This window comes from Pieris rapae, chromosome 10 (genome assembly GCF_905147795.1).
Source record: "Pieris rapae chromosome 10, ilPieRapa1.1, whole genome shotgun sequence".
NCBI classification, from domain to species: domain Eukaryota; kingdom Metazoa; phylum Arthropoda; class Insecta; order Lepidoptera; family Pieridae; genus Pieris; species Pieris rapae.
In genome coordinates, this window is record NC_059518.1 from 543,289 (window position 1) to 569,077 (window position 25,789).

At 32.9% G+C, this 25,789-nt stretch overlaps 4 protein-coding genes across 5 annotated transcripts; all 4 read right to left on the reverse strand.

The window, feature by feature from the left end:
• Positions 1 to 305: 305 nt before the first annotated feature.
• Positions 306 to 1,583, reverse strand: LOC110997551 (cuticle protein 18.6-like). Its single transcript, XM_022265773.2, has 4 exons — positions 1,449 to 1,583; positions 954 to 1,367; positions 718 to 884; positions 306 to 573 (listed from the first exon to the last, which is right to left on the reverse strand). The coding sequence occupies exons 1-4, from the start codon at positions 1,458 to 1,460 to the stop codon at positions 354 to 356; spliced, it is 813 nt and encodes a 270-aa protein (XP_022121465.2). The 5' UTR covers positions 1,461 to 1,583; the 3' UTR covers positions 306 to 353.
• Positions 1,584 to 1,647: 64 nt separating this feature from the next.
• Positions 1,648 to 4,371, reverse strand: LOC110997619 (cuticle protein 7-like). Of its 2 annotated transcripts, none has more exons than XM_022265874.2 (5): positions 4,321 to 4,371; positions 3,932 to 4,088; positions 3,319 to 3,395; positions 2,551 to 2,717; positions 1,648 to 2,042 (listed from the first exon to the last, which is right to left on the reverse strand). In XM_022265874.2, the coding sequence occupies exons 1-5, from the start codon at positions 4,330 to 4,332 to the stop codon at positions 1,931 to 1,933; spliced, it is 525 nt and encodes a 174-aa protein (XP_022121566.1). In that variant the 5' UTR covers positions 4,333 to 4,371; the 3' UTR covers positions 1,648 to 1,930. The 2 variants fall into 2 exon arrangements, with proteins under 2 accessions (XP_022121566.1, XP_022121558.1); XM_022265866.2 differs by having other exon boundaries at positions 3,926 to 4,088.
• A 6,478-nt stretch (positions 4,372 to 10,849) lies between these two features.
• Positions 10,850 to 14,811, reverse strand: LOC110997946. The gene is made up of 4 exons (XM_022266344.2): positions 14,690 to 14,811; positions 14,502 to 14,579; positions 11,988 to 12,084; positions 10,850 to 11,887 (listed from the first exon to the last, which is right to left on the reverse strand). Exons 1-4 carry the CDS (start codon positions 14,714 to 14,716, stop codon positions 10,890 to 10,892), a joined length of 1,200 nt encoding a protein of 399 aa, XP_022122036.2. The 5' UTR covers positions 14,717 to 14,811; the 3' UTR covers positions 10,850 to 10,889.
• Positions 14,812 to 18,852: 4,041 nt separating this feature from the next.
• Positions 18,853 to 24,311, reverse strand: LOC110997954 (cuticle protein 7). Its single transcript, XM_022266356.2, has 4 exons — positions 24,252 to 24,311; positions 21,410 to 21,556; positions 19,885 to 19,981; positions 18,853 to 19,105 (listed from the first exon to the last, which is right to left on the reverse strand). Exons 1-4 carry the CDS (start codon positions 24,264 to 24,266, stop codon positions 18,945 to 18,947), a joined length of 420 nt encoding a protein of 139 aa, XP_022122048.2. The 5' UTR covers positions 24,267 to 24,311; the 3' UTR covers positions 18,853 to 18,944.
• Positions 24,312 to 25,789: the final 1,478 nt, after the last annotated feature.

Here is a 25,789-nt window from a genome sequence, read left to right on the forward strand (position 1 = left end):
GCGTTTAGTTTCGCCATAGGCGTGACGCGTTCAATATAACTAGGTATAGATTTGTTTTTTTAATGTAAATATACTTTGATAGACTACGTTTACATTATATTATTAAGGGTAAATTAATATAACAGAAATCAATAACTAACGTTAATAATAACTAAAATATATTATATAAGGAGTCCCTTTAGGCAAGGTTCCCAAGATAATGGCAGCGCCTTTTAAATAGACTAATTCTTTGTCCGAATAGCTGCCGGCTCTTCGGAATATATTTAATAGGAATTACAATAACACATAGAAATAAAAGATAAAAATAATATAACAAGACTAGATTTATTGAAGTTCAAAAGTATTTTACTATATTAATGGTAGGAGGAATATTGAGCGATGGGCGCGGAATGAGATATGACTGGTGTGGCATGAGTATATAGAGGTGCAGCATGAGTGTAAACTGGGGCAGCATGTGAGATAATGGGAGCGGCATGGGCAATGACAGGCGCAGCATGAGATATAGGAGATGCATGAGAGACAACTGGAGTAGCATGTCTGGATGGCTGAGAGTTTTGGACTTGAGCGTTAAATCTGAAACAAATATTAGTATGTTAAGAAAATTTATCTTGAGTTGAAACAAATATTAGTTTGTTAAGAAAATTTATCTTGTTATTTTAAGATGAAAATATGAATCATTAAATTTATAGAAGTCATCACTAAGCTAAAAAGACATACCCGCTGTGCGCATCAGCGTTGTAGTGTACAGTTCTCACGGAGCCATCAGCTTCATGAAGACTGTAGGAGCCAGTCACTCGGTCGCCATCACGAGCCTCATGCTGAGACTTAATATCACCAGTATGAGGATCGTTCACACCGTATGAAAACTCGTATCTTGGGTAGCTCTGGAAGAAGATATATTAAAATTACTTGCCTGATAAAGTTACATAAATCCTTTAAAATTGATCACTCACGTTATATTCCTGGTGACCCTGTGCGTATTGCTGGTTGTAAAGACCAGATCCATGTTGAAGAGTAAGAACAGGGGAAGCGTAGGTGCGAGTTGGAATGGCATGTTGGGCAATTGGTGCAGCGTGAGTAATGTAAGGGGAAGAATGAGAAATGATGGGTGCATGAGACGAAATGATAGGGGCCGAGTGAGAAATGAGAGGGGCAGCATGAGAAATTATGGGTGCAGCATGTTGTACAGTTAAAGCAGATTGAAGGGGGGCTGATTGGTATACTGGAGCGTTGATCGCTATTGGTTGGTTATATCTGTGGCTTTGTGAATTGTCATGACGGATTATTGATTGAGAGGATGTGGCTTGTCCATACGAATAGTGGTCTTGTGCGTTTACTGCAATGAATGCAGCAGCGAGAAGAAACACCTGTAAAATTATTGAAATTATTTGCGTCTTTTGTTTCATGAAACATCAAATTCGTTTACAATTGAATAAAACATTACTTACTTTCGATATCATGTTGTGTTCTTGATAATTGTTGAAGGATTTTGAGTGAGAACTGATACCGTTTTAAAAAGCCCTGAGCTTTTATATTATTCATTTGTGGCGATGTTACATACTCCTCACGTAATGTAGGGTAAGGAACAGGTTTTTATTTTCGAGATAGTTGCCTTTGAATGCACTTTTCGAGACAAAAACGAAAGTATGTATGAAAAAAATATATTTAACACCGAGTATTAACCGGAGCCTCCACAGAACCCCGTAGGCATTGTCTAACGTTTCATAAAATGTATAACAATGAAAAACATGAAAGCTTACAAACTACTAGAAAATATAATACAATAGTCAAGACTCGAATGGAGCGATATGACTTTGGGCCTACGTCCCAGAAGATACACCTTATGAAACGCTGTGCCTTAAGCGTTCGTTGTACCATAACCAAGCATACATTTATCGTTAGAAGCTTATCCTAAGTAGACTATCGTCGTCTATCCATGAAGAAGACCGCCATGCCCGGCTAATGCGATGGGAGCGTGCGCTACAGCGACGGCGGGACCGGGATGAGCTGCGTGACCTTGCCTGCTCACCACCGCGTTGAATCTGGAATGATATAATTTAAGTTTAGAGCTCAATAATCCAGTTTTTTCATTCAACCATACTTAAAAAAAAGTTAAAGTTATGCTAATTTATATACAACATTCTACCCTGTTTTATGGTTATATACCATTTTAATTTTGTCGTAGGTAAGCTAAAACACTAACATTAATGTTAACTGTAGGTATTCTTCATTGCAAACTGTATATTTTTTGAATGATTCTAATGATGTTTATTGGCGCCAGGAAATTATTATGCTTCAAATATATAAAAAATACGTGTTTTCTGAAGACTCATAATACATATTCATATTTACTTTTTGTTTTTCATCTTACTTATATTTTTATAGGTAATGGTTCCAATTAGAGCACAGTAAATAAAAATCAGCTTTTTTCCGCTCTTTTGCAAAACTAAGGTATTAATACTGAAATGTTATAAACAATTGAAAAAAGTAAATGTGGTACACGTATTCGGTATCAAAAGCCTCTAGGATTATAGATGATATTCGACTCACCCGTTGTGGTCATCAGCAGAGTAGTTGACAGTGCGGATGGTACCATCAGGCTCGACTAGCTGGTACTGACCCTTGACAACGTCTCCATCCCGTGATTCCCATTGGCTCTTTTGGTCACCAGTGTGGCCGTCGGCAACACCGTAATTGAACTGGTAGCGGGGGTGGGCCTGTAACATTGTCCAAGTATTTTGTATCATGTTTTCCTTCGCGATTGTGTGAGAAACAAAGCCATTCAAAATAATATGACAACATCATGGAAAAGATCCGATTAATCCAAAAACTCCTTCATAAAGAACGTGATAGAACAAGATACCGATGGCCATCTACGTACCAAATATCCCACTAATCTAACGTACCACCGATCTAACATTTTTTAAAGTGGTACAAAATGTATGGTGGTATTATTTTAAAGTTATAAAGTTAGTTCACCTATGCATTATCTTTATATACCAGCAGGAAAATGAGCAGGAGGCCTGATGTCAAGTGATACCACTGCAGCTGTTTCCATATAGTGGTGACTACGCGACAAAAACTGCCCAAAGAAACGCTCAGTTGTGGAAGGACGGACTATAAAATTTTACATTCTGTCGTAATGTCCGATGAAGAAACTCAGCTGCAGGGATCCATCCAAACAATAGGATATAATATGTATGATAAAAATATTAGTTCGATTTAGGTTCGCGGTAAGGCTTTCAGCATATTTGTTCCCCTTTTTAAATATTAGTACTCCTTTTCTATTGATATTCTCGGTTAGTAAAAAATACATACATATACTTCAACAGGGGCAACGGCGTGGGCCAAAGGTGCATGGACGATCGGCGCGTGCGAAACCACTGCTCCGTGACCTGTAAACGACCTTGAAAATAGGTAAGGCGGGTAAACTAGATACATCATTATCCATTCAATATAATTAGTTATTTAAATATTAAACAGTAAAACAATATATCATATTTATACACTAGTGGACCCGACAGACGTTGTCCTGCAAGATATTTCAAGCAATTAGGATATTAAACAACCAGATATTTAGTTGCAGTATAAATACATAATCGAAATACCGACTGCAGCGCCATCTGCCGGGCTGATTAGTGAATCTTAACCAACCAAAGTCGGTATTACTTAATATGGTGGTTAAGTAATACTGACTTTTGTATTCTTAAATATTCTAAATTTTCACGCAATTTTCTTATTCTTTTTCTATCTTAAGAACCTTCTTCTGATAATAACAAACAGAAAAAAATAATTAGCGAAATCGGTCCAGCCGTTCACATGTGACGCCGTGACTAAGGGAAATAGGAATTAATTTTTATACGAGTATATACAGATGAATGTCTGACAATTAAATGTCAGTCAATATGGCCTATTCTTATCATACCTAGACCTAGTCCATAGCCAAGACCGCCGTATCCATAAGCTGGTGCAGCAGCTACAGCTGGTGCTGGGTGACCCAAGACAATGCTTTGAGAGGAGATGGCGCCATGAGGGGCAGATATCAAACCTCCTTGTGCCACCACCAGCAGCGCACATGCAACTATGGCCTGAAAAAAAACCATTAATTTGATAACCGATTGCAAAGTTCATTAAGCTGTTTGAACTAGGTTCTATTTTCGTGTGTAATAATTATTTTTTCGGTTTGGAAGTTAGATTACTGCTTATCAGAGCTATTCAAGATAACAGATAGAAAACTATATTTTAGGCTCACTTTATGTAACAAAATATAAATATAATATTAAAATATAATATATCATATTAAAATCTTTTACACACTACCTTCGCAAACATTTTGCTTTTCTAACTTAGACTTTGATCTAGAAAGCTAGGACTCGATGTGTGCCTAAATCTCTGATAACTGGCCCTTATATACTAAACTAGATTAGTGCTATAGGCACGTATGTTTATAGGTACGTACCTTGAATCGCCAATGGTATCATAGTTTCAATTGCTGGGGCGCTGGGCCCTAAACCATTAGATTTTATGGATATGGTCAAATATAATATTACAGAAGACAAAACCATGTTGAATATAAACGAATAGTAAGTAACAAAATCCCTATACAAATATTACAGCACACTAGTTTCTGAAGTAATAATCTTTTACTTTAAATCACAATCACAAATTATTTTAACTTGAACAGTTAATTGCAGTAAAGGTTAACTATATATTGTGATTGCTATTTCATAATTTGTTCTTCGTAGATATTTCAGAACGCGACTTTTTAGTATGAATACCAAGCTTCTTCTGTGCAAAACTCTGCTGCGATCAGTGCTCACTTATGGTTGTTGAAACTTGGTCTCTTAGCAAGAAAGACGAGATTTCTCTCCTTATTTTCGAACGCAAGATTCTTCGAAGAATCTATGGTCCTGTTTGCGATGACGGTGTTTTAGCGCATTCGCTACAATGAAGAACTTTATCACATCCTCGACGAGGCCAACATCGTCAGGTTGGCATGTGCACCGAATACCGGACGGCGGAAACAGAAGGTCCTTACTGAACTCACAACCCTGTGGTAAGAGAAAACCCGGTAGACGTGGGATGGAGTTGACAAGGACCTCGAAACACTAGGGGTTGGAAGTTAGACGCAGGAATCACTGCATAGTTTGCGATGGTAAGGTGTACTTGAGGTGACTAATGCCCAGAAGGGGCTGTATACCTATTAATGATGAAAATGAAGATATTTGTATTAGATATGTTGTATAGAATACGTTGAATGTGAAAAATTAACGGTTTCTAGCATGATGACAGACATATCATACAATACATCACACAATTTATTCGGTTCGAGTCGAGTTAAAGTCAGACCACAGTCATATCCACTCTATGGTCAACGCGAGGACAATTTAGCCAAGAATTACTTTTCACATTGTCCAATACACACACGAAAACAGAATTCTGAATAAATTAAACCTATAGTTGCCGTCAACTAGCTTTTTGCTCGCATTTATTGTCTTGAGTTTATTTATTGCAGTTTTAAAAGCCAATTAATTACCACACTTGATAAGGTATTTAGACACAAAACCAGGTTAGATTTGAGTGATTAATGTTAGCTATAGTACATATTATGAAATGGATATACTTAAACATAACTTGCAACCCACAAATATACAGTATTTAGAATATTCTTAAGCTACATAGCAAATTTAATAATTAAAAGTATAAATATAAAATTAAAAGAAAATGAAGAAGTTTGATCCTTGTGGCAGTGTGGGCACACACATTTATTTTATTGTTTACTCGCTGTATTGCGAAAAAATATCAGTTAAAATAAATTATAATTATTAATAGCTTTTTAAAACACCTTTAAATTAAGATGTCAACCCTTTAATTGGGGAAAAAAATCCATGTTTGTACTCATGCTTGAAGACATTTATAAATTCAATTAAGAGTATAATATTACTATTATTGTTGTTGATTATTACCATATACTATATACTATTACTATTAACTATTGTTGCTTAACTTATCCTGGTATCTATGCCATAAAGTATACTATGAAGTAAGTTGAAAAGCTTTATTAATAAGGCTTTATGTCATTGTGATACAACTTCATAAATACCGATCCGCCACTATAATACAGAGAGTACATTTCGTCTGTTCTAATTGCTATTTGTCAATATTTTTTTCAGTTCAGCTTCACTCTGCAGTAGTATTTAAGCCAATTAAACAAAATTAAGTGTAAAATATATATATTATATGGTTTAAGTTTCTTAGTTAACTCAAAATTAAATAAACTTACACTAGGTTGTTAGATTAGATTAATTATTCGTAACTAATTACGTAGTATTCGTTACGTAGTAAAAACGTAGTATTCATTTATTACATTGATCTTAAAAAGTAGACCCAGGTAAATGTTTTAATGAAAGATCAAAACAATATATAACTTTGAACAAAATAATAAGGCTGCCTTTTATTTTTAAATAATCTAAGTCCTCCTAAATTATCCGGAATGTTTCTATTAGGGTTAAAGTTAGACGTTTACGACATAATCTGTTACATAAAGTTAAATCATAATTACTAACGTTTAATACATAACGCGGAAAGTCATAAATTAATTTCGAATTCAAATTTATTTCCAAGTTCCCAATCATAATATTGTAAATGAGAAAGTTTGTCTGTATATATAGGTTTTAAAGATACATTTAAATAAATAAATCAGTGGCGCTACAACCTCTTTAGGTCCTGGCCTCAGATTTCTGCATCTGTTTCATGATCATTTCTAAATCTAATAGGCAAGTAGGTGATCAGCCTCCAGTGCCTGACACACGTAGTCGACTTTTTGGGTCTAAGACATGTCGGTTTCCTCACGATGTTTTCCTTCACCGTTCGAGCAAATGTTAAATGCGCACATAGAAAGAAACTCCATTGGTGCACTGATCTGACCGGGATCGAACCTACGAACTTCGGTATGAGAGTCGCACGCTGAAGCCACTAGGCCAACACTGCTCAAATATATATTTAAACCCTTTAAATAAGATTCCGTTTTAGAATCATATACATGATATAAGTAACTTATTCTATTTTTATCAAGGGATCGTCTTATCAGTCTGGGTTTCATATTTTATTTTACTTCAACTTTAGTGTTCCTGCTGTTTCTGATTAATGCCAGGATTATATATTAGGACTTAGGTTCCTTCAAGAGAATAGCGTACCAATTCTTAAAAGGCCGACAAAGCACTCGTGAAACCTCTTGCATTGAGAGTATCCATGGGCGGCGTTAACACTTAACATCAGGTGAGATCTGAGCCTCCTGAACGCCCCCTGTAACAATAAACTTATATAAAATATTTGTACACGGCCATTCAAATAATATTCTACGCATTCTTCTGATATTGTTTATACTAAAGGTAAAACTTTCTAAAAGTTTATCGTATTAACATAAACAAATTCTCAGGTTAAGTTCCCAGCCTTGTTCTGGTTTTTGTACTTTTCCACGGTCGAAAGCAAAATAGCCATCTGATTAAAAAATAATAAATCCAATAGCGTTGTATTATCTAAAGTTGGTACTCAACTGTCGCTTTTCATGACAGCGTAAAACCATTTACTTAACACCAAATATTTTAGGTTTTATCAAGAAGGTGCCGATTAAAACAGCAATTGGTAATGAATATGTATATTTATTTCCAACACAAAAATTACAATATTCTTAATTTACATTATAATAATAATAATTAAAAACTAATAGAACATAAAGTCAAATTTCATATTTCTGCCAGTTTACCCCTGTTCAGTAAAAAAAATTAAAATATCAATGTCAGGTCCCTATGGCTCTGTGCCTTTTAATTGCTGGCAGAACTTTCTCGCTGTATCGCAATACTTAAAGACATCTTTTAGATAACTATCATATAATAAAAATCTACATGAAGAGTTACTACTAATTCGATAGAACGCCAAAATTTTAAATAAATCAATCCAGGCGAAGCCACAGATACATAATACTATATCAGTATAGTCGTTGATTATGAAAAGATGTCAAATTAATATTAAAACCAGTTATGCAATTGGTAAAGTGTTACACTTGTTCGTGACAGGTGCTTTTTGCAAATGATACGTGCGTAGTTATTATGCGAAAGTGAATTTCTTACACCTCCAATATATTGGTATAGGTTATATTGGACAAGAAAATATGTTACTTATCTTATTTATTTCGTATTCCTGCGCCTAATATAAATTATATATAACATAAAAAAGATAGAAAATAGAATATTTACAGTTCAAATATTTATATATATTCATAAGGAAAAAACTATTCAATACTCTTAATTAAGTAATACCTAATTCGGCCGTATTGTGTAATGGTGTGAAAGATAGGGTGTCCCTGAGGGTGTGTATGTGTACGCAATGAAAAAATATTCGCGTAATTTTCCTGATTTGGAGATTTATCGTAACAATGTTTAGTGTAGAGTATAACCAATTCTCAGACCATGAAATGAACTGTTATGTCTATATCCGTAAAGTTGTTGCAACGTAACGGCCTTGGTCGATATTTTTTATATACACCATTTTTTATTTATATTTGTGATTTGCTGATTAACTTCGTAAGATTTCTAGCACCGTAGAAAGATCATCTTCGCGTGCTTCAAACAATTGACAGAAATCTATTTACATATTAAAACATTAGAAATTATTTATGTTAAATGCAAAATAAAGCCTTTAAATTCATGTTACATTAGCGCCATATTCCATATGCATTATAAACAAAGGGTTTATTGAGAGCAAAGAGCGACATTTGCACATGTGCATTGCGACAATAGCGGTGTCATGGGCGCGCCCACAAGTGAATGTCGCATGTGTTGAATAATACATTAAGTACACATTCGTGAGATATTGTGTCGAATTTTATCGTATTTGGCTGATAAAAATATAAGATAGGGTTGGCTTTAATATAGGTACGACAATGTAATCCGACAGAATTATTGTTCTTGTATTTTACGCCTTATTTATTTAAAGATCCCACCCAACATCAGTCTTGTTTCTACGTCTGGTTTGCTAATTCAGTTCTGGAACTACTGAAACGCTTCATTAATTATTTACAAAAAAATCGATTTAAATTAAAAATAGTATTTGAGATTGATTGATATAATTTGTGGTTCTGATAAGTTTTTTACCGTTTTAACGACCTAACTGTTAAAAATGTATCAGAAATAACCCAAACGTCCTTGTCAAGCGAAACGAGAGCAACACTCCCGCTTGTTCCAGTTTCGTAACTTTCACTATCATTGTGAGCTTGCGCAAGCACTTGTCAAATTTTAATTAATATTTGTATTTGATGTTTGACTGACGCGATAACTTCTTGCTTTGGACATATTTATTAAGTTAATGATAATTCTGACTTATATAATAAGTTAAAATATAATAGTAGTTAATTCTAATATACCTAATAACTTTAACTTAAATTAAAATATATTATTACTTCTTGCTTTGATATCCAAATGTGTATTCTTTAGTGTAAAAGGCTGAGAAAATCAGCTAAAGAAACTAAAAATAGTTCAGTTTTTTGTCCACCCAATATGGTTATTTTTATATCTAATAATAAAATACTCGATCTTGTTAACAGATTGTGTAGGATTTACAATAAAACTGGGATGAGAAACCACTTAAAAATTGCTGTGTTAGGTTTAGTTTTTAATATTTTTATTTTCTTTATTCCAACATATTTATGTATTTACATTGTATATTCGCAGATGCTTGGCGGACCCTTCTACCTTAATAATAATATAATACAAAGAGTCCCCTGGTGAGTTGTGTGATACGATGTGCAATTTTGCGGCCTACTCGATTGTGAGAAAGTTGCATCTTATTAGCGCTGCTCCATCTTTACTTCTCATGTCATTATAAAATATTTTCATACGTCTGATTGTCATTATAAACTGTGTGACAATTAAAGCACAAAATAAAATAAAATACAAAATATAATTAAGAATGTTTTATTTACATGAAAAGTTAATAAGTGTTATAAGCTCCTTGATCAGGCAATACAATATCTTTAAAATATTAATAATTAGTTTAAATAATCTGAATAATCGGGTACTTCATTTTGTTCAGATATTATTTAACTTTATTTAGATTGAGAAAACATATAAAAATAAAAAATGAATCAGTGGCGCTACAACCTCTTTAGGTCTGGGCCTCAGATTCCTGAATCTGTTTCATGATCATTTTTAAATCTAATAGGCAAGTAGGTGATCAGCCTCCTGTGCCTGACACACGTCGTCGACTTTTGGGTCTAAGACATGTCAGTTTCCTCACGATGTTTTCCTTAACCGTTCGAGCAAATGTTAAATGCGCACATAGAAAGAAACTCCATTGGTGCACAACCGGGGATCGAACCTACGACCTCAGTTATGAGAGCCAACACTTAGAGCAGTGAAAGAAAACATATAACCAAGGAATAATTTTGCGATTAAAGGCAACTATTATTATAACAACAAATAGGTGGATAATGTTTAATCATTGGACACAATTGTTATCTGATACGCTATTCGGACCATATGTTATGTAAATTACTACAGCCTTCATTTTGTTCATTGGACCTATAAACACTTTAATTTTTGACATACAATATACAAGTATTCCTTACATTCTCTTATTTTAAACAGTATTAAATTTTATAGTTTTTAAAAGTTGTTTAGTAACGTATATGAAGTAAATTAGTTTTATTTTGTGAAAATATAATAATTACAATGCATTTTAATTAAAACCACACACCAATAATAATCGAATTAAAACAAGAATAATTGAGATAATCTATTTCAACAAACAATTTTATTACTAAGAATAACTTGAATATAATATAAATAGGATCACACACACTCACACAGTCAAAGAGCTTAATCTAATTTGTATTATATGTCAAATATGTCTAAGATATTTATAACTGGTTTCTTTTTCACTATTTTTTTAACAATTTTCTCTTCCTTTTGAGGTCCTGTGGGTACTCGTGACGGTCTTTGGTACCGGTCGTCTTCATATTCATCATCATAGGCTGAGTATGGTATCCGATGGTCGAAATCTTCCTCAGGTTCTGGTTGGTAATCGTCGACTATACGCTGAGGTTTCTTCAATTTCCTTTTTGGAACTAGAACATAATCGTCTAAGTTCTCTGGATCGTAGGAATCCGGAATTCTGTGTGGCCTAAACTTTTTCTTGGGCCGAGGAGGCAAATAATCAGAATAACTCTCTGGTGGTGGCAAATCGTGAAGGTTTGAATATCCGTACTTTGTTTGTGGTTCATTATATTCATCAGGTTTCAGAGGTTTGAAACCATGTCTGTAGCTATTGATATATTTCTCGGAATCTATAGATGACGCCTCCGATTTGTATTTTTCACTATCATATTTGGTTGGTTCTTGGTAAGGTGGGTATTTTTGTTTTCTAAAATCTAAATCTGCTATATTCCCATAGTAATTACTTTCCGGCTTATGTTTCTTATTGCAGTTTGCATCTGTGCTATACCCCATGTGACTATGAGGGGAGTCCAATCCATCATCACGAGGATGCTTAATACTAATGCTGTGAGTGTATTCACTTGCATCTAAGTCTGAAGGATGTTTGGGCCGCTTAGCAAAAGAATAATCGTTGAATTGGGTTTCATATGGATACCTTTTTCTTTTCTTTTCATTCGTTTTATAAGGTGGGTCGAGATCTGAGTCTTCAGAGAAATCATAGTATCTGTCGTAATCTCGGAGTGCCTTGTCTTCCATTAAATCTGGATTTGGCTGTGGAGAATCCAGTGGTTCATTTTGGTTAGCATCAATGTTGACAGCTGTAAAACCTGTATCAGGTCCCGCTGAATATTCTACAGTCCTCATAGAACCGTCGGGTTCTATCACGCTGTAGTGACCTGAAAGAAAAAATACAATCAATTTCTATAACTCTTACAGCGGCATACAAATTAAGCAAAATATGTATATGGTGTCTTATTAAATAGAGCATTTTATTACCTTTAAAAGTGTCACCGTTCTTTGATTCCCATACAGTTTTAACATCACCAGTTTGTGCATCGGAGACTCCATAACCAAACGAATAGCTTGGATTTCCCTGTAAAAAAATAAATCAAATTAAATCAGGAGCGCACTTAATAGGTCTGGTCCTCAGATTAATTCATGTATCTGTTGTATAATCATTCTTCAACAGGCATGCAGCTTCCGCTGCATATCACTTTCCGACAACTTTTTGGGTCTAAGCCAAGTTTCCTCACGATTTTTTCCTTCACTGTTCGATCGAATGTTAAACGCAGACATAGAAAGAAAGAAAGTTTATTGATTGAACCTACGACCTCAGATATAAGAGTTCCACGCTGAACCTACGCTACGCTAACCTCGGCCAACACCAGTCTAGATTTCCCCTACAAAAGAAATTAATTATAGTCTATGAAAAGGAAAATACCTAAGACATCGCGTGTACAATCCCGTATTTACGTTTTGACATTCATCGCATGTGTAATGGCTGTTGAATAAAATGAATAATTAACTGCTTATTAATCATCTCAATAAAATTGTAATATAAGTGCATTGATGTTAATATCACTGTCAGTTTCATTAGAGTAATAGGCACTTTCGACACTTTCAATTTCGTCACGCCAAATACATTTAAAGTTTAGATTTTTTGTAATTGCGCAATATGACTAAATTGTAATTTTGAATATAAGTGCAATAACAATGCAAAGAACATTACAATTAACTAAGTTTTTATGTATTTTCTGTTTAGAAACACAATTTTCACTGTAGAAGAACCGCATTAAAATTATAGCCAAAATTTTAAGATTCATTCCAACTATTTTAACCTAACGTTACCGAATACGTATTTGACGTAAACGGGTACGTCATATTAAAGTTTAATTACACATGAAAACTAGTTGCTATGTTTGCAAACACGTTTAAATGTCGCGATCCCCAAGTTCAAGATGAGCGATACGTGCGCATCGCAATTCAATGTCAATGACAGCGGATCGTTGACTTTCAATTTCATACGTATTTATTAGGCGTGAATTATGCAACAATTTAATATGCAGTCCAATTAATATGACAAATTACTGCATTCTCTTTTTCTTTGTGGAGAAATCATTTCATTTAAACACTATTTCTTTGTATACAGAAATTATATATAACATAGAACATCTATACTAAAGATATAGCCAATAGTAAAGTACGCAGTCATATCTAATTCAGCTGTGTTGTGTGATATGTGAAAGTGAGGGTTTTCTCAGATACAGATGATTTACTGCTAAGGAAATTCTTAATACTTTAAAACAAGGCTTAAATTATTTTTTTTAAGTTTAAGGTTATGTTTCGGCTGAGCGACATAAAACTGAGATTTTTGCGTAGTTCGTGTTGATGTGAGGAACGTGAAAAGTTTATGGCCTTTTAAATATTATTAAACTTAAAGACGTTTTCGTACAAGCTTCTCGGTATTAGAAGATAGTAGAAGATAGATGGTAGAAGAGTCCAGGCATTCGACATTTATACGCCTTGTATATGATACTAAAATATAGATTATATATAGTATACCATAGAAACCCTGTAACCTCTAAGATGTTACAACAAATGACCTCATAAACCACCAGAGACGGGCATTAGAAAACAGTTTACGATATCTGCGTTCCGACCAGGAATCGATCCCTATTCAAAACTTGCCAGACTTGACTTGCCCTCATAGCATTACCTTGTATCTAAAATCTACATTGCAGTAATATAAGTTTAATTTAATAGTGAATACATGTGCTAAAGAGAAAAGTGGGTGAACAACACCAACTGGTTGAATGTTTCAACACTGACTTACTTTCGATAGGCATTTAAAGCTCGACATATTACGTAGGCTTTATTTTAATATTGTGGGTTTGTTAATAATATTTCAAAACCAATATGAAATAAGTTCCCGTAAAGATAGCAAAAGCGGCACATTTCATCTGTTTTTTTCTTCCTTTATAGGCAAATTAATTAAAGGTTAACTTGAATTTTGCATAGAAGTTTAGATCACAAGTTCGTAAATATTTATTACATAATCTCAGGTTTCAAATACACAGCATGGGATTTAAAATTATGCTCGTTTCTCTCAGGATACGCTGTAGGAAAAGTCACAAAGAATATAAACTAAATTTTATTGTATTGTTGAAAAATATTTTCCAAAAAATTTAACTATTCAAAGACAATACATATATTTTAAGTTAAGTTTTTTTATTAAAGTCATTAATTATTAAAAGAATTTAAAGGTAATACAGTCATATTAAAATAATTATCAATTATGTGAAAAAGTATTTTTATTTTAATTACATTTATTATTTAATTAAGTAACCGTGTATTTGAATGTTATAATGAAAAAAGAAGGGATTTTTCTTTTTGAATTAGAAGTATAATATACTAAACCTATCGTAAACAATATATGTATGTGTGTTGTGACAAAATACTAAGGGATATAAGACTTTACGGGAATTTAATTGAAATACTTTAAATACTCACTTCACTTTGTTCTTGACTTAAGGTTTCTTGTACATCGTAATCCTGGCATATACACATAAGTATACATCCAAAAAGTACCTGTATTAAAAATATTTTGCCAATAAATAATTTAAAAATACTTTTTTAATAAACTCTATACGTATCAATTTTATTTATAAAAAATAAATCTGCGTTATTCGATCACTTACCAAGAAATGAATTAGATTTGCCATCATCACAAAATCACTTGAAGATTTATCATTCACAATCACAAAGTTATTTCTTCGCGAAAATCAACATAAACCTGTCCATTATCCAAGGTTGAACGTGAAGATGGCCACCAATCTCCACCACTCACCTATTTATAAACTCACACATCGTTGACTTCACGTGCGTCTACGCACACAACAATAAAAATCACTAGAGGGTGGCTAGACTAATTATTTTATTGTTTAGAATCACAATGTTATCCAACCCCGGATGAAAACGCTTCCCAATAGATAATATCATTTAATTAATCAATGATTTTAACTCAATTTTACTATTTAAAACTATGATGAGGAAGTTTGTAATCTTGCAAAAACTACGAATTAAATCAAAGCTAAGCTTTATTAGAAAAATTGATTTACCATTAAGGGGCTACATTATATACGAACAATTAATTATTTACTTCCAAATAATAGAAATAAATGTCGTAATTACTAAAACGTGGGACAGGCCGGTAGTCTGAAATATTTTATAGATATTTGAGACTTATGAGTTTGTAAAGGTTAATTTAAATAGAAAATTTTCTTGCTTGCTCTTTTTGAAGCAAAACTTTTATTGAAGTTATCTTCTGATGAATGAAGTTCGCAATAATTTGAATTGCAGAATTAAAAACAATGTATAAATTAAGGGGCACCCGAGGTTAATAAAATAGTTTATATCTAATGTAAAATCTAAACTAAGATAAATTTGCGCGCCACTGTGTGTGGCAGAATATGCGAACGACTGTTAATTGAACCACCTTGACATTTTGTACCATATTCTTGCAATGAATAAATAATAATTATTATTAATAAAAATAAAAATAAATCAGGCGCGACCTTAGATATTCAGGCAAGGACGTTATCAGTCTCCTGTGCCTGACACACGCCGTCGACTATTTGGGTCTAAGACAAGCCGGTTTCCTCACGATGTTTTCCTTCACCGTTCGAGCGAATGTTAAATTCGAACATACGAAGAAAGTCTATACAAGTCGGGGATCGAACCTACAACCTCAGGGATGAGAGTTCCAAGCTGAAGCAAGGACACAAGTTTAATTGCTGCTGCTAAATTGTTTATTTTGTTAAAGTATTGTCTTTTTTTTTAATAATTTTTAAATTACAATAAATTCCTAGCTACTTTCTACCTGTAACGAATAGTAATTGGTATGCTGGCTACGACTTAAGACATAAGAGGAAATTTAATGTAGAAAATAAGAGCGTCTAGCGTGCATAGAAATGACTAAATATGTACGCACTACTGGAATATCTATTTATGTTTTTCTATTTGTTCTTATAAATCCGTATTACATATTAAACTTACAAGCAATATGTACATCCAATTTAATTAGGATTTTATTTGATGAAAAATTAAAAGTCAAACAAAATACGAAAAAGTGGTAGATGCCGAAAAAGATGCACTTTTACAATATATCTTGGCCAAATATATTCAGACCATAATACAATGATGTACATGAAACATTGACAGTTGATTTTGATTAAGCAACCTATGAATTTCGTTACAAATATTCTTTATCTGGACGTCGATGAGTTTTAGCCAAAAGATGGGACTAATGGAATGATTGAGATGATATTCATTTATAGAAATAAGAACCTTTATGGTCGCCAAACTCCAAAAAAGTTCATTGTATTTTAAATTTAATTTTATGTTGTATATTTATATAGAACACGATTTTAAAATTTACACGATATATTTTATCGCAAGCCAAGTAATCCATTTCAGAAAAAACTTTTATAAAACTACATTAATTTAAAGTTTTTCATAACTAATTGTTATTACGGGCCGGTGAGCCTCAGTGCTCCAGGTCTCCATTGCGCACCGCAGTCAACCCCGAGACACTGATAACAATTCGTGCTGGGCTAAGGCCTTAAATCATCACAACAACGTATAATTACTAATTAGTGTTTCTTTTCTATAATAGTAGCCGTAAAATAGGTTTTCAACAACTGACATGGTCATTTCAGCAGAACATCGTTTAGATTGTCAAAGGAGACGTTTATGAGGATGACATTCCGTACTTCGGGAGACAACATAAGCTGGCGGAAAACGACTTTTCTTCATACTGCGATGATGTAACTATGATAGCCATAATATTTTAATCAAATGAGCATTCATTATGATGTGATAATACGGATATACCGTTACTGATCGTATCACGTTTTAGTCAATTTAATAGAAACCACTGAATAAACATGAGGAAAATAATTGAACTGAGTCTGCAACGTTCCATTATTCGTATAAATATTAATGAATCCTCAAATATTATTAGCTATTTGCAACTTTGTCTAGGGCGATAAATCTTATTTGTTCCTTAAAATAAACTCGTGGCACTATAATCTGATCAAAAACACGGATGCAGTCTGTGTTTTTGATCATAGACAAGTAATTGACTAATAGGCTCAAGATTTAAATCAATCATTACAGTTTGCTATACATTCACAAATTCACCGTAATTTTGTTCCTAATTTGGAGCTGACTAAAAAACTTAATGCGTTGAAGATTTGTTCATGTTCCAATTGAATCTAAGGTGATTTAATACGAATTTGAGCATCTGCACACAAATTTGTATACTTTTTGTGTGATGTGTGCAGTCTAACACTTAAAAGAATGTATCTTGAACTTGATTAGTCTTAATTAGCTTATTTTTGAATGCGTAGTATCTAAAAACTTTTAAATATTATGAGGACTATGTTTATAAAACATCCGTCTAATTGCATTTTTTAACTTAAGTATTCATAATTTTTTATTAGAGCAAAACATAATTATACAGAAAGGGTCATCAATTATTATGATTTAGTACATATATTCAATATATATATACATATAATAGGTATACAAATATGATGATTTATTAAAATACATTGTTTCTTTAAAATAATAACCTTAACATTACTCGTAATGAATATCCCTATTATTAAATGGAATATGAATTAAAAATATTATATACAAACATGTATTATTACTACTGAAAATAGTTCCTACGATTAATTAAGTTAAATTAATGGTAACGGTAAGAATTTATGATGACAGAATTATCAATCAATATGCCTAGCATAGTAATATGCCTAGATCGTTTTAATTTCCTTGATCAAATGCATAGACATTATTGGCGATACGAAGCGACGTAATCGTAATCAACAATAATTTTTCATTATAATTTATTAGCGTGTTTTAAAACTAATTTAAATTTTCAATTTATTATATACCTAATATTAGGAAACTGTTTTAATTATCATTTAATATTCCTTATTGATTTTTGTTTGTTATCTGATCATGTCAATCAAGACGTATATGTTTGAGTAGAATAATAATTCTAAGTTCCATACCGACCTTCCAAAATGTGTTAATAGCTAAATATTTCTGTATATATGTCGTGATCGTTTGTTTTTTTTTCTAATATGCAAACAGGTTTTCCAAATCAAATGTGTGGCTGTCACTTTTTGGATCCAAAATATGCTGGATTCGATGTTTTTCTTCCCCGTACAAGTATGTGTAAAAGGCGCACATAGAGGTCAATAGTAAAATTTGAATATAGTGACTTAGTGTAATAAAAATCACTTTATCTGAATGAAATCACACAATATCCTTAAAAAACACATTGGAGAATTTCACACGCAATGCTTGTTAGTTAAATATTTTTTTTTACCACTTTTGACGAAAGCAAGCATTGAACAACAACAGTTGAAACTATTCTTCCAAATTTCACTATGGAATCTTAATTTTTTACTTATGGTGTCGAAATAATAGAAGCCTTTAATCGACTTACGTCTCTTTCTCCCATACCTTCACAACCGTTATCAGTTATAAGCGATTGGCAGTTATTATTTGACCATGTAGGTTTCTTAAAGGCGTTAATTTTGAAAAAGAGATCATAGAGAGATTCAGTGTTACCTTTCCGCTATTGGTATTCCCAGCCATATGCTTTGCAATTGCTGTTTGTCGAAAAGTATCTTTACCAACGAGAATAAAGAAGACAACATTATATCCACATCAAAAATTACAGATCAATGTAATGTACTTGCTAAAATCGTGGCCGACCAAGTTACAAAGTCAACCACGCCGCAACACCCGTATCTAGTATAGTATTTGATTAACTTTTAAAAACATCTTTTAAAATGCAAACATTTATTGAACTAACATAAATAAATACTTAATCCTAAATATAAAGTTACAGTAATTGTTACACTGAAATAACGCCATCTAGTGAAAACCGTAATAATCAACTGAATTCAATTCCTTGTAACCTTGTGGATGTGGCGCGAAACCAATTTTTCGAACGACTGCTCTGAATCCATGGATTTTGTCTGCCGTGTACTCCACTATGCGAGTGCTACCATCTGGTTCTGCTAGCGAATATGCGCCTGTAAATACAGTTGGTTTAGAAAGTTATATAATATGTTAGGATTTCAATAGATGGCGCTATAAATATTTAACTTCTGAGAACCGGATGCCTTATTATATTTAAATTTAAATGCTATTAGTTATCTAAAATAATAAGGCATCCCAGGTTCTCAACTGATAAATATCTATATCGCTATCTATTGAAATCCTAACATATTACAGTATGCTGTAGCGAGTATGTAGTCATAAATATAATTTATAACACACGGTACACTAAGCACTTCTTCTTCACATGGTGAACCCATGGTGGGTATCCCGTATCTCGTCGTTGGTCGCGTGATTTTGACTGGTTTTGGTTTCGAATATGTGGCTTTTTATCTATTAGTCTACATTAAAGTTCATTCACTCTTAAAATAATATCTTATAAAAATTACACAAACAAGCGTTATTCAAATTAACAAGTCGTAAAAGGCAGGCAACGCACCTGCGAGCCTTCAATGTGAGTATAAGGTAAGGGTTATGGCCGTTTGCCTCCTATTTAAAAAAAACCTAAACAAGAGGTAAACTCTTCTTCAGCATCTTTTAGTGCTATCTCCTTGCGAAGGTTGGCGATCATGACGGCTAGTTTAATTTTGGATGCCGCGCTTCTAAACAATGGCCTGGTGCTTTGACCAAACCATTCTCAAGTTTTCAACCAGGACCTGCGTCTGCGGCCAGGTCTCCTTCTACCTACCACTTTGCCTTGTATGATTAGTTGAACGAGCTGTTCTTTTTTTGGAAACTCTTAGATATCTCTTACCTCTGACAACATCACCCTCTCGAGTCTCCCATTGAGCTTTGTGGTCTCCGGTGTGGGGGTCACTTACTGAGTAATCATACTGATATTTTGCAGGAGACTGAAATGTATACAGAAAACTTATTTTTTTCTTGTATCTATGCAATAATTACTTGCATAACGTTGGATAGATAATTAATAATTCTTCTCTTCTCTCTTTTATGTTATATCGCAATGGAAACTGCGAAATAATTAAAGTTATATCTAAAAAACTATGTGATTCAGTTTTAATTTGATGAACAACCAGATAGTTAAATGAGTCATCAATATGAATCATAAGAAATCAAATATCATATTATAGATACAGAGCATGTAATCTAACAAACATACAATGGTATCATTATCTCTATAAAAATGCGTCATGAAGCATGCATGCAATCGTCTCCAGCGAATATAACATAGGCTTTAAGTAGTGGTTAAACAGGCACCTAGACAGGTGTATTATTAATAGGCCGCATCTCACCTGACTACCCCATAGCTTGCGGCCAAAAAGCCTTTCACTCTAGGACCACGTTTATACATACCTATTATATGAGTAAAAGTAATTTAAAAAAAATGTTAGTATAATATTTATGCTCTTAATGGTGTATGTTCGCAGATACGCAAGTGCATTTCCTATTACCAACTTCCTAACTGAAGGCAACGTTCCTAAAATGCATAGACGATTTTTGATGTGAAAGTTCTTCAGGCGCAAGAGGGTAAAATTTTTACAGAACGTCACGAATATTTGCAGCGTTTTTGTCAAGAAAAGGGAGAGAGCGATTGAGACCGATTGAAAGAGAATGAGAAAGGGACATCAAGAAAAAATACACGCTATTGGTTGATCTATTCGTTTACTAGTTACATATTAGAACTTTAGATGGAAAATTCTAGTATTATGTTTTCTTTAGCACGTATACAGTGTGAATATAGATATACAAATACATGGAGTGATCATATACATGATCATCTATTCTGGCTTTTACCTTAGTAATAATTAATTTACAAAGAAGTTTCACTTCTGAGATGTGTACTTTGTACGCAGGAATTTTTTTAAATTATATCTTAAGCTTGACTTGATATTTTGGCATTAAAAGTGTTTCGATTTCATCGCACTGTAATTGGCATTTTCCGATCTTGCATAAAGTTTGTCAACACGTGAATTACTACGGTCTACGGAGCTACGCATATTAACGGTGATGCAAAACACGTCACGGTGTGTGATATTTTGCTGTTCTGAATGTATTTATAATACCAGATCTTATTAATATGGAACAGGTTATAGAACAGTGTTTCCCAACCATTTTTGTCATATGTCCCACCATTCCTAACATTCTTATGCAGGGGGCATAATATAATACATAATTTTTATATGAAAAATTTATTAATAATAATTTAAGAAATTAAAATGATAGAATATGATATAATGATGAATGGGATATATTATCATGATATAAAAATTGACATGTTTGTAATGAATGAACATAAAATATATTGTTTGAAGTCTTACGTTGTAAGATCCAGCTGAAGGCACTGGAACAGCTACTTGGTTATACTCTGGATAGTTTTGAATGTCCGCTAATCGATATCCCCTTCTACCTGCTCTGCCAATAGAACCAGAGTGAACAACTGCACACAAAACAAAAAGACCAACAACCTGAAATAAAATAATACCATATTAGGAATTTAGTACATAAGGATTACATTAATCTATAAATTAAACTACAAACTCTATAAAAGAATTTAATTTAAAATGTTACAGACGGTCGATTAGTGATGACCAATTTTTTTTAAAGTAACGATCTAAATTTGTGTAGAAATCAATTTTACTATTTTTTTATGCTCATTTTCGTTTTATGATTTCTCGTTCCTTTTTGTTTAATTTTTAGATTTATATTGTATTAGTATTGGTAAGAATAAAAAATAAGGAAATAAATAAATATTAAGTTTCTCATAAACAAAATTATCATTTAGACTGATAAATTATTTAAACGTCCATCCAGTTATCTATCCTATTTAAAATCACGTAATACAGACAGAACCGTGTAGCGGAGCAAGTTAAATATAAAGAGTAAGGTCAGTAATAATTGCTTTAAAGTACACGACAAAACAATGCGTCTCAAAATGCAGTTTATGTTACGTTTAAGATTTGAAATATAACAATGGCTCACAAAAAACAAACGCAGGAAGTTTATAGGTAATAAATGATAAATGCGTTCGACTTCCGCTTATCAAGGCACTTGCACTTTACTATTGTTGCGTGGGTAAAAATTCGACATATGTGTCATGTCATATAAGCTTAGTGTTACGGCCTACCCATATCAAAGTATAGTATATCTATTGTTTTTAGTTTAATTCAGGGAAGAAAACTGTGTTGATTGATTGTTAGACCATAAGCGACTTTCAAGCTTGCGTTTTGGCGTACTCCAATGCACTAAAGTATTTTATTCTATGATCAGCACTTATTTAAATGGTTGGAGAGTAGACCAGTATGCTATTGGGCATGTCTTTGGAGTTGATGGCGAATGTCAAGCAACCTACTTACTTATACAGACCAATAAATCGTTAAATCGCCACCAAATTCTATGCAGAAAAACAACTGTCGTGGGATTTGCTAAATTAGCTTTTTTGTTGTATTGACAAAACTTTTACGTCATTATAATTCGTCAGTGACTTTATGGTCAATATAAGAAAATTAGAGGTAAATATTTTTTGGTATTAATGAAATGAAGTAGCAAATAACGTTTATCATTTATTCGACAACTCTGCAAATTGTTTATATTGTTATTATAACTTGTGTTTTGCGATTTCAAATTTTGTGAAATCTTTTAGAGAGATAGAAATACTGCTGTTTAATTTATTATTATTTTTGTGTTTGTTTTTATTAATAGAAGCAATAAAGGACAATCATTTCATTACGATTACGTTTTTTGTAAGCAAGATTTTTACCTATGTTTTAAGTAACTGACCAATTATTAATAAAAAAAAAACTATATTTGTGTATGTGCGTGTGTATATCTTCCACGCCGTTTATTTTTTCGTGCCGACTGTAGTTGGTATTGCTTTAAATGCCAGTTTATTTAAGATCTTCTTAAAATAAGTAAGAATTATTAATAAATTTCAAGCATTTGAAAAATACAAACACCATGATAAGAATAACATATTTTTAGCCAAGTAAAATAAATATTATCCTTTGCTTAAGATCACTGACCATATTTTACATGTGGTGATTTTTAAATATTAGAATTATATTTTTTTACATGTGTATTAATTATTTATTTTCTGATTTATACAGTCAACTAATTTCAAAGTTTTAAACGACATTTTATAGTTTTGTTCATTCATATTGTGGATTTTATTTAATAAAAAAACTTCTTAAAATATAAAATGACGATGACAGGGACATCTTTTTTATCTCTTTTAAATGCCTATATTTATTTATGATTATTAAGATATGGAAGAACTGTTCCAAAGACTCGAGTTAGAAAGCACAAACATAGGCCTCGCAGTGAACAGAACAAAAACTAAACTGATGTTAGTGGATCGAGCCAGTAAGCTTCCACGTGTCACTTGTAACATTCCTGGAATTAATATCGTAGACCGCTTTATATATCTTGGATCCCAGATCTCCAACGACGGCAGCTCTGTCCCCGAAATAAAAAGGCGAATCGGCATGGCTAAGGATGCCATGACACGTTTAGGCAACATCTGGAAGAAAAGAGGAATTGGCATCAAAACTAAAATAAGACTGATACGGGCTCTGGTTTTCCCTATCTTCCTGTATGGAGTAGAAACGTGGACCATCCTGGCTCGAGAACGACAAAGAATCGATGCCTTTGAGATGTGGTGCTGGCGGCGAATGCTCAGAATACCGTGGACTGCAAAGCGCACCAACACATCAATCCTGACCCAACTTCGCATACGAACTCGCTTGTCTACCGTATGCCTACAGCGAATCGTATCGTATTTCGGCCACACAATGCGCAAAGGCGATGAGAACTTGGAGAAGCTGATCGTGGTTGGTAACACAGAAGGCAAAAGATCACGTGGCCGTTCACCAACCAGATGGACCGATCAAGTGAAAGACTCATCGTCTTCAAAGCTATACAATGTTATAAGAGAAGCGCTGGACAGAAACCGGTGGAAGCAGATAGTCCGCGCTAAATGTTTCGTTGCTGACCACGACGCTCAGAAATGAGCTGCCGACTAAAGAGAGAGATATTTATTTATGTACTATTAAAGTTTTCTTTATAATGTTATACTTTCTACCCGATAAATGTCATGTATTTAAAAAAAAACACCATATAGTAACAAAACTACTATTATTAAACTAAAATTTACACTACACTTACTTGAACACTAAGCATTGTAACACTGGTTTCGTCTTCAGTAGCACTGGGAGTAGAAATAACACTGATAATAAAAGATCCGTAGCACAGTTTATATAAGCTACTGATTACACCACACATAGTAGCTTACTCATTCGTAAATAGGTAGTTTTTAACACAAATCGAGGTACTAGCTTAATTTGCAATAAATAATCTTATGATAAAATAGGTCGAGTTAATAAAACCTTAATACAAATTAAAATGTATATTATTTCTAACGTTATATTATTTCAGCAGTGTTCGCCTAGTGGCTACAGCGTGCGAATCACATCCATGAGGTCGTAGATTTGAATCCCGGCTGTGTACTAATGTCTTGCTATCAAGGCGCGCATTAAACACTTGCTCAAAAATCTTTGATCATTTTTCTTCTGCCTCGTAATTAGCTACTACTTATATATACTATTATTTATATATTTTTTGATTTTATTTTATTTAATTTTAGTTATAGTTGCATGTTATTTTTATTATCTTTTTGTTAATTAATTATGCATTTCTTGTACTTTACCCTCTGTAGGTATTCTTTTTTTTATTGTTCCATATTAGGGTTGTCTGGAAGAAATCGCTTGTTAGTGATAAGGCCTATTGCCTAGTTACTTATTGCTTACTTACTTTTTGTTTCTTTGTATGTATAAATAGTATAAGGATAGACGTAAAAATAGATAGATAGTAAAAATAGGCGGGTGTGCCAACAGATGGCTGATCACCTATTTGCTTTGCCTGCTAATACAGCAAATATCCCGATATTCTCGAAAATTATTCTAAATAAAATAAGTCATTAACCCTGCAAGATTTTAAATTTAACTTTAAATCATCATTTGATCTTAACTGAAATGTTAGTAACGCATTCAAAATTATTAATTTGCAATTGAATTAGAAATTTAAAATGTTTGTGTTAATACCAATAATAAAATAACATTTTTGTTGGGGTTTTTTGCTATAGATCAAAAAAAAGATACAAATAAATATTTAAAGCCAATTGTGCAGGTGTAATGTTGTCGAAAGTATTTACGAAACCTTTTACACAACTTTTTAAACAAATTGGTCTAACTACGAGAAGCAAAAAACAGCCTGGCTTAACTGACAGACTTACAGTTGCAGAAGCTAACAAAAAATCCAAGACATTACGTTTTAAATAATACATTCATACGCAATTTCCACAAAACTTGCGTATACATTTCATTTAAAAAGTTTTTCAGAACCAATTAATATATTGTGTGGTGTGTAGTAGCGTTATTTATAATATGTTGTATTTATAGTTGAAAATCCATTATTGATTATTACAAAGAGAGGAAACATACGTATTTATGTGTAACGAATAAAGTCTACTGAACTATTGAGTCATTTAAATTCTTATTTTATTTGCCAAAAGCTTGCCAACGCACACTAATTTGAACTTGATGAATATTTTATACTATATTTAAAAGCACGAAGAGCAAAAAAAATCTATACATAAAAAAACACTGGGAAATAGATTTAAAAATATGAGGCGAGCAACTATAGAC

What these genes read in the sequence shown, in the direction of transcription:
- LOC110997551 (XM_022265773.2), bottom strand. An exon ending in AGGGTCACCAGGAATATAAC is followed by an intron (nt 885 to 953) that starts GTGAGTGATCAA and finishes ATCTTCTTCCAG; the next exon opens with AGCTACCCAAGATACGAGTT. An exon ending in AACGCTGATGCGCACAGCGG is followed by an intron (nt 574 to 717) that starts GTATGTCTTTTT and finishes TATTTGTTTCAG; the next exon opens with ATTTAACGCTCAAGTCCAAA.
- LOC110997619 (XM_022265866.2), bottom strand. An exon ending in TGGCTATGGACTAGGTCTAG is followed by an intron (nt 3,396 to 3,925) that starts GTATGATAAGAA and finishes GGTCGTTTACAG; the next exon opens with GTCACGGAGCAGTGGTTTCG. An exon ending in TCTGCTGATGACCACAACGG is followed by an intron (nt 2,043 to 2,550) that starts GTGAGTCGAATA and finishes ATATCATTCCAG; the next exon opens with ATTCAACGCGGTGGTGAGCA.
- LOC110997946 (XM_022266344.2), bottom strand. Translation starts at nt 14,716, where the DNA reads ATGATGGCAAATCTAATTCATTTCTTG. An exon ending in CAAATCTAATTCATTTCTTG is followed by an intron (nt 14,580 to 14,689) that starts GTAAGTGATCGA and finishes TTTTTAATACAG; the next exon opens with GTACTTTTTGGATGTATACT. An exon ending in TAAGTCAAGAACAAAGTGAA is followed by an intron (nt 12,085 to 14,501) that starts GTGAGTATTTAA and finishes ATTTTTTTACAG; the next exon opens with GGAAATCCAAGCTATTCGTT.
- LOC110997954 (XM_022266356.2), bottom strand. An exon ending in CTTCAGCTGGATCTTACAAC is followed by an intron (nt 19,982 to 21,409) that starts GTAAGACTTCAA and finishes TATACATTTCAG; the next exon opens with TCTCCTGCAAAATATCAGTA. An exon ending in AGAGGGTGATGTTGTCAGAG is followed by an intron (nt 19,106 to 19,884) that starts GTAAGAGATATC and finishes CTGTATTTACAG; the next exon opens with GCGCATATTCGCTAGCAGAA.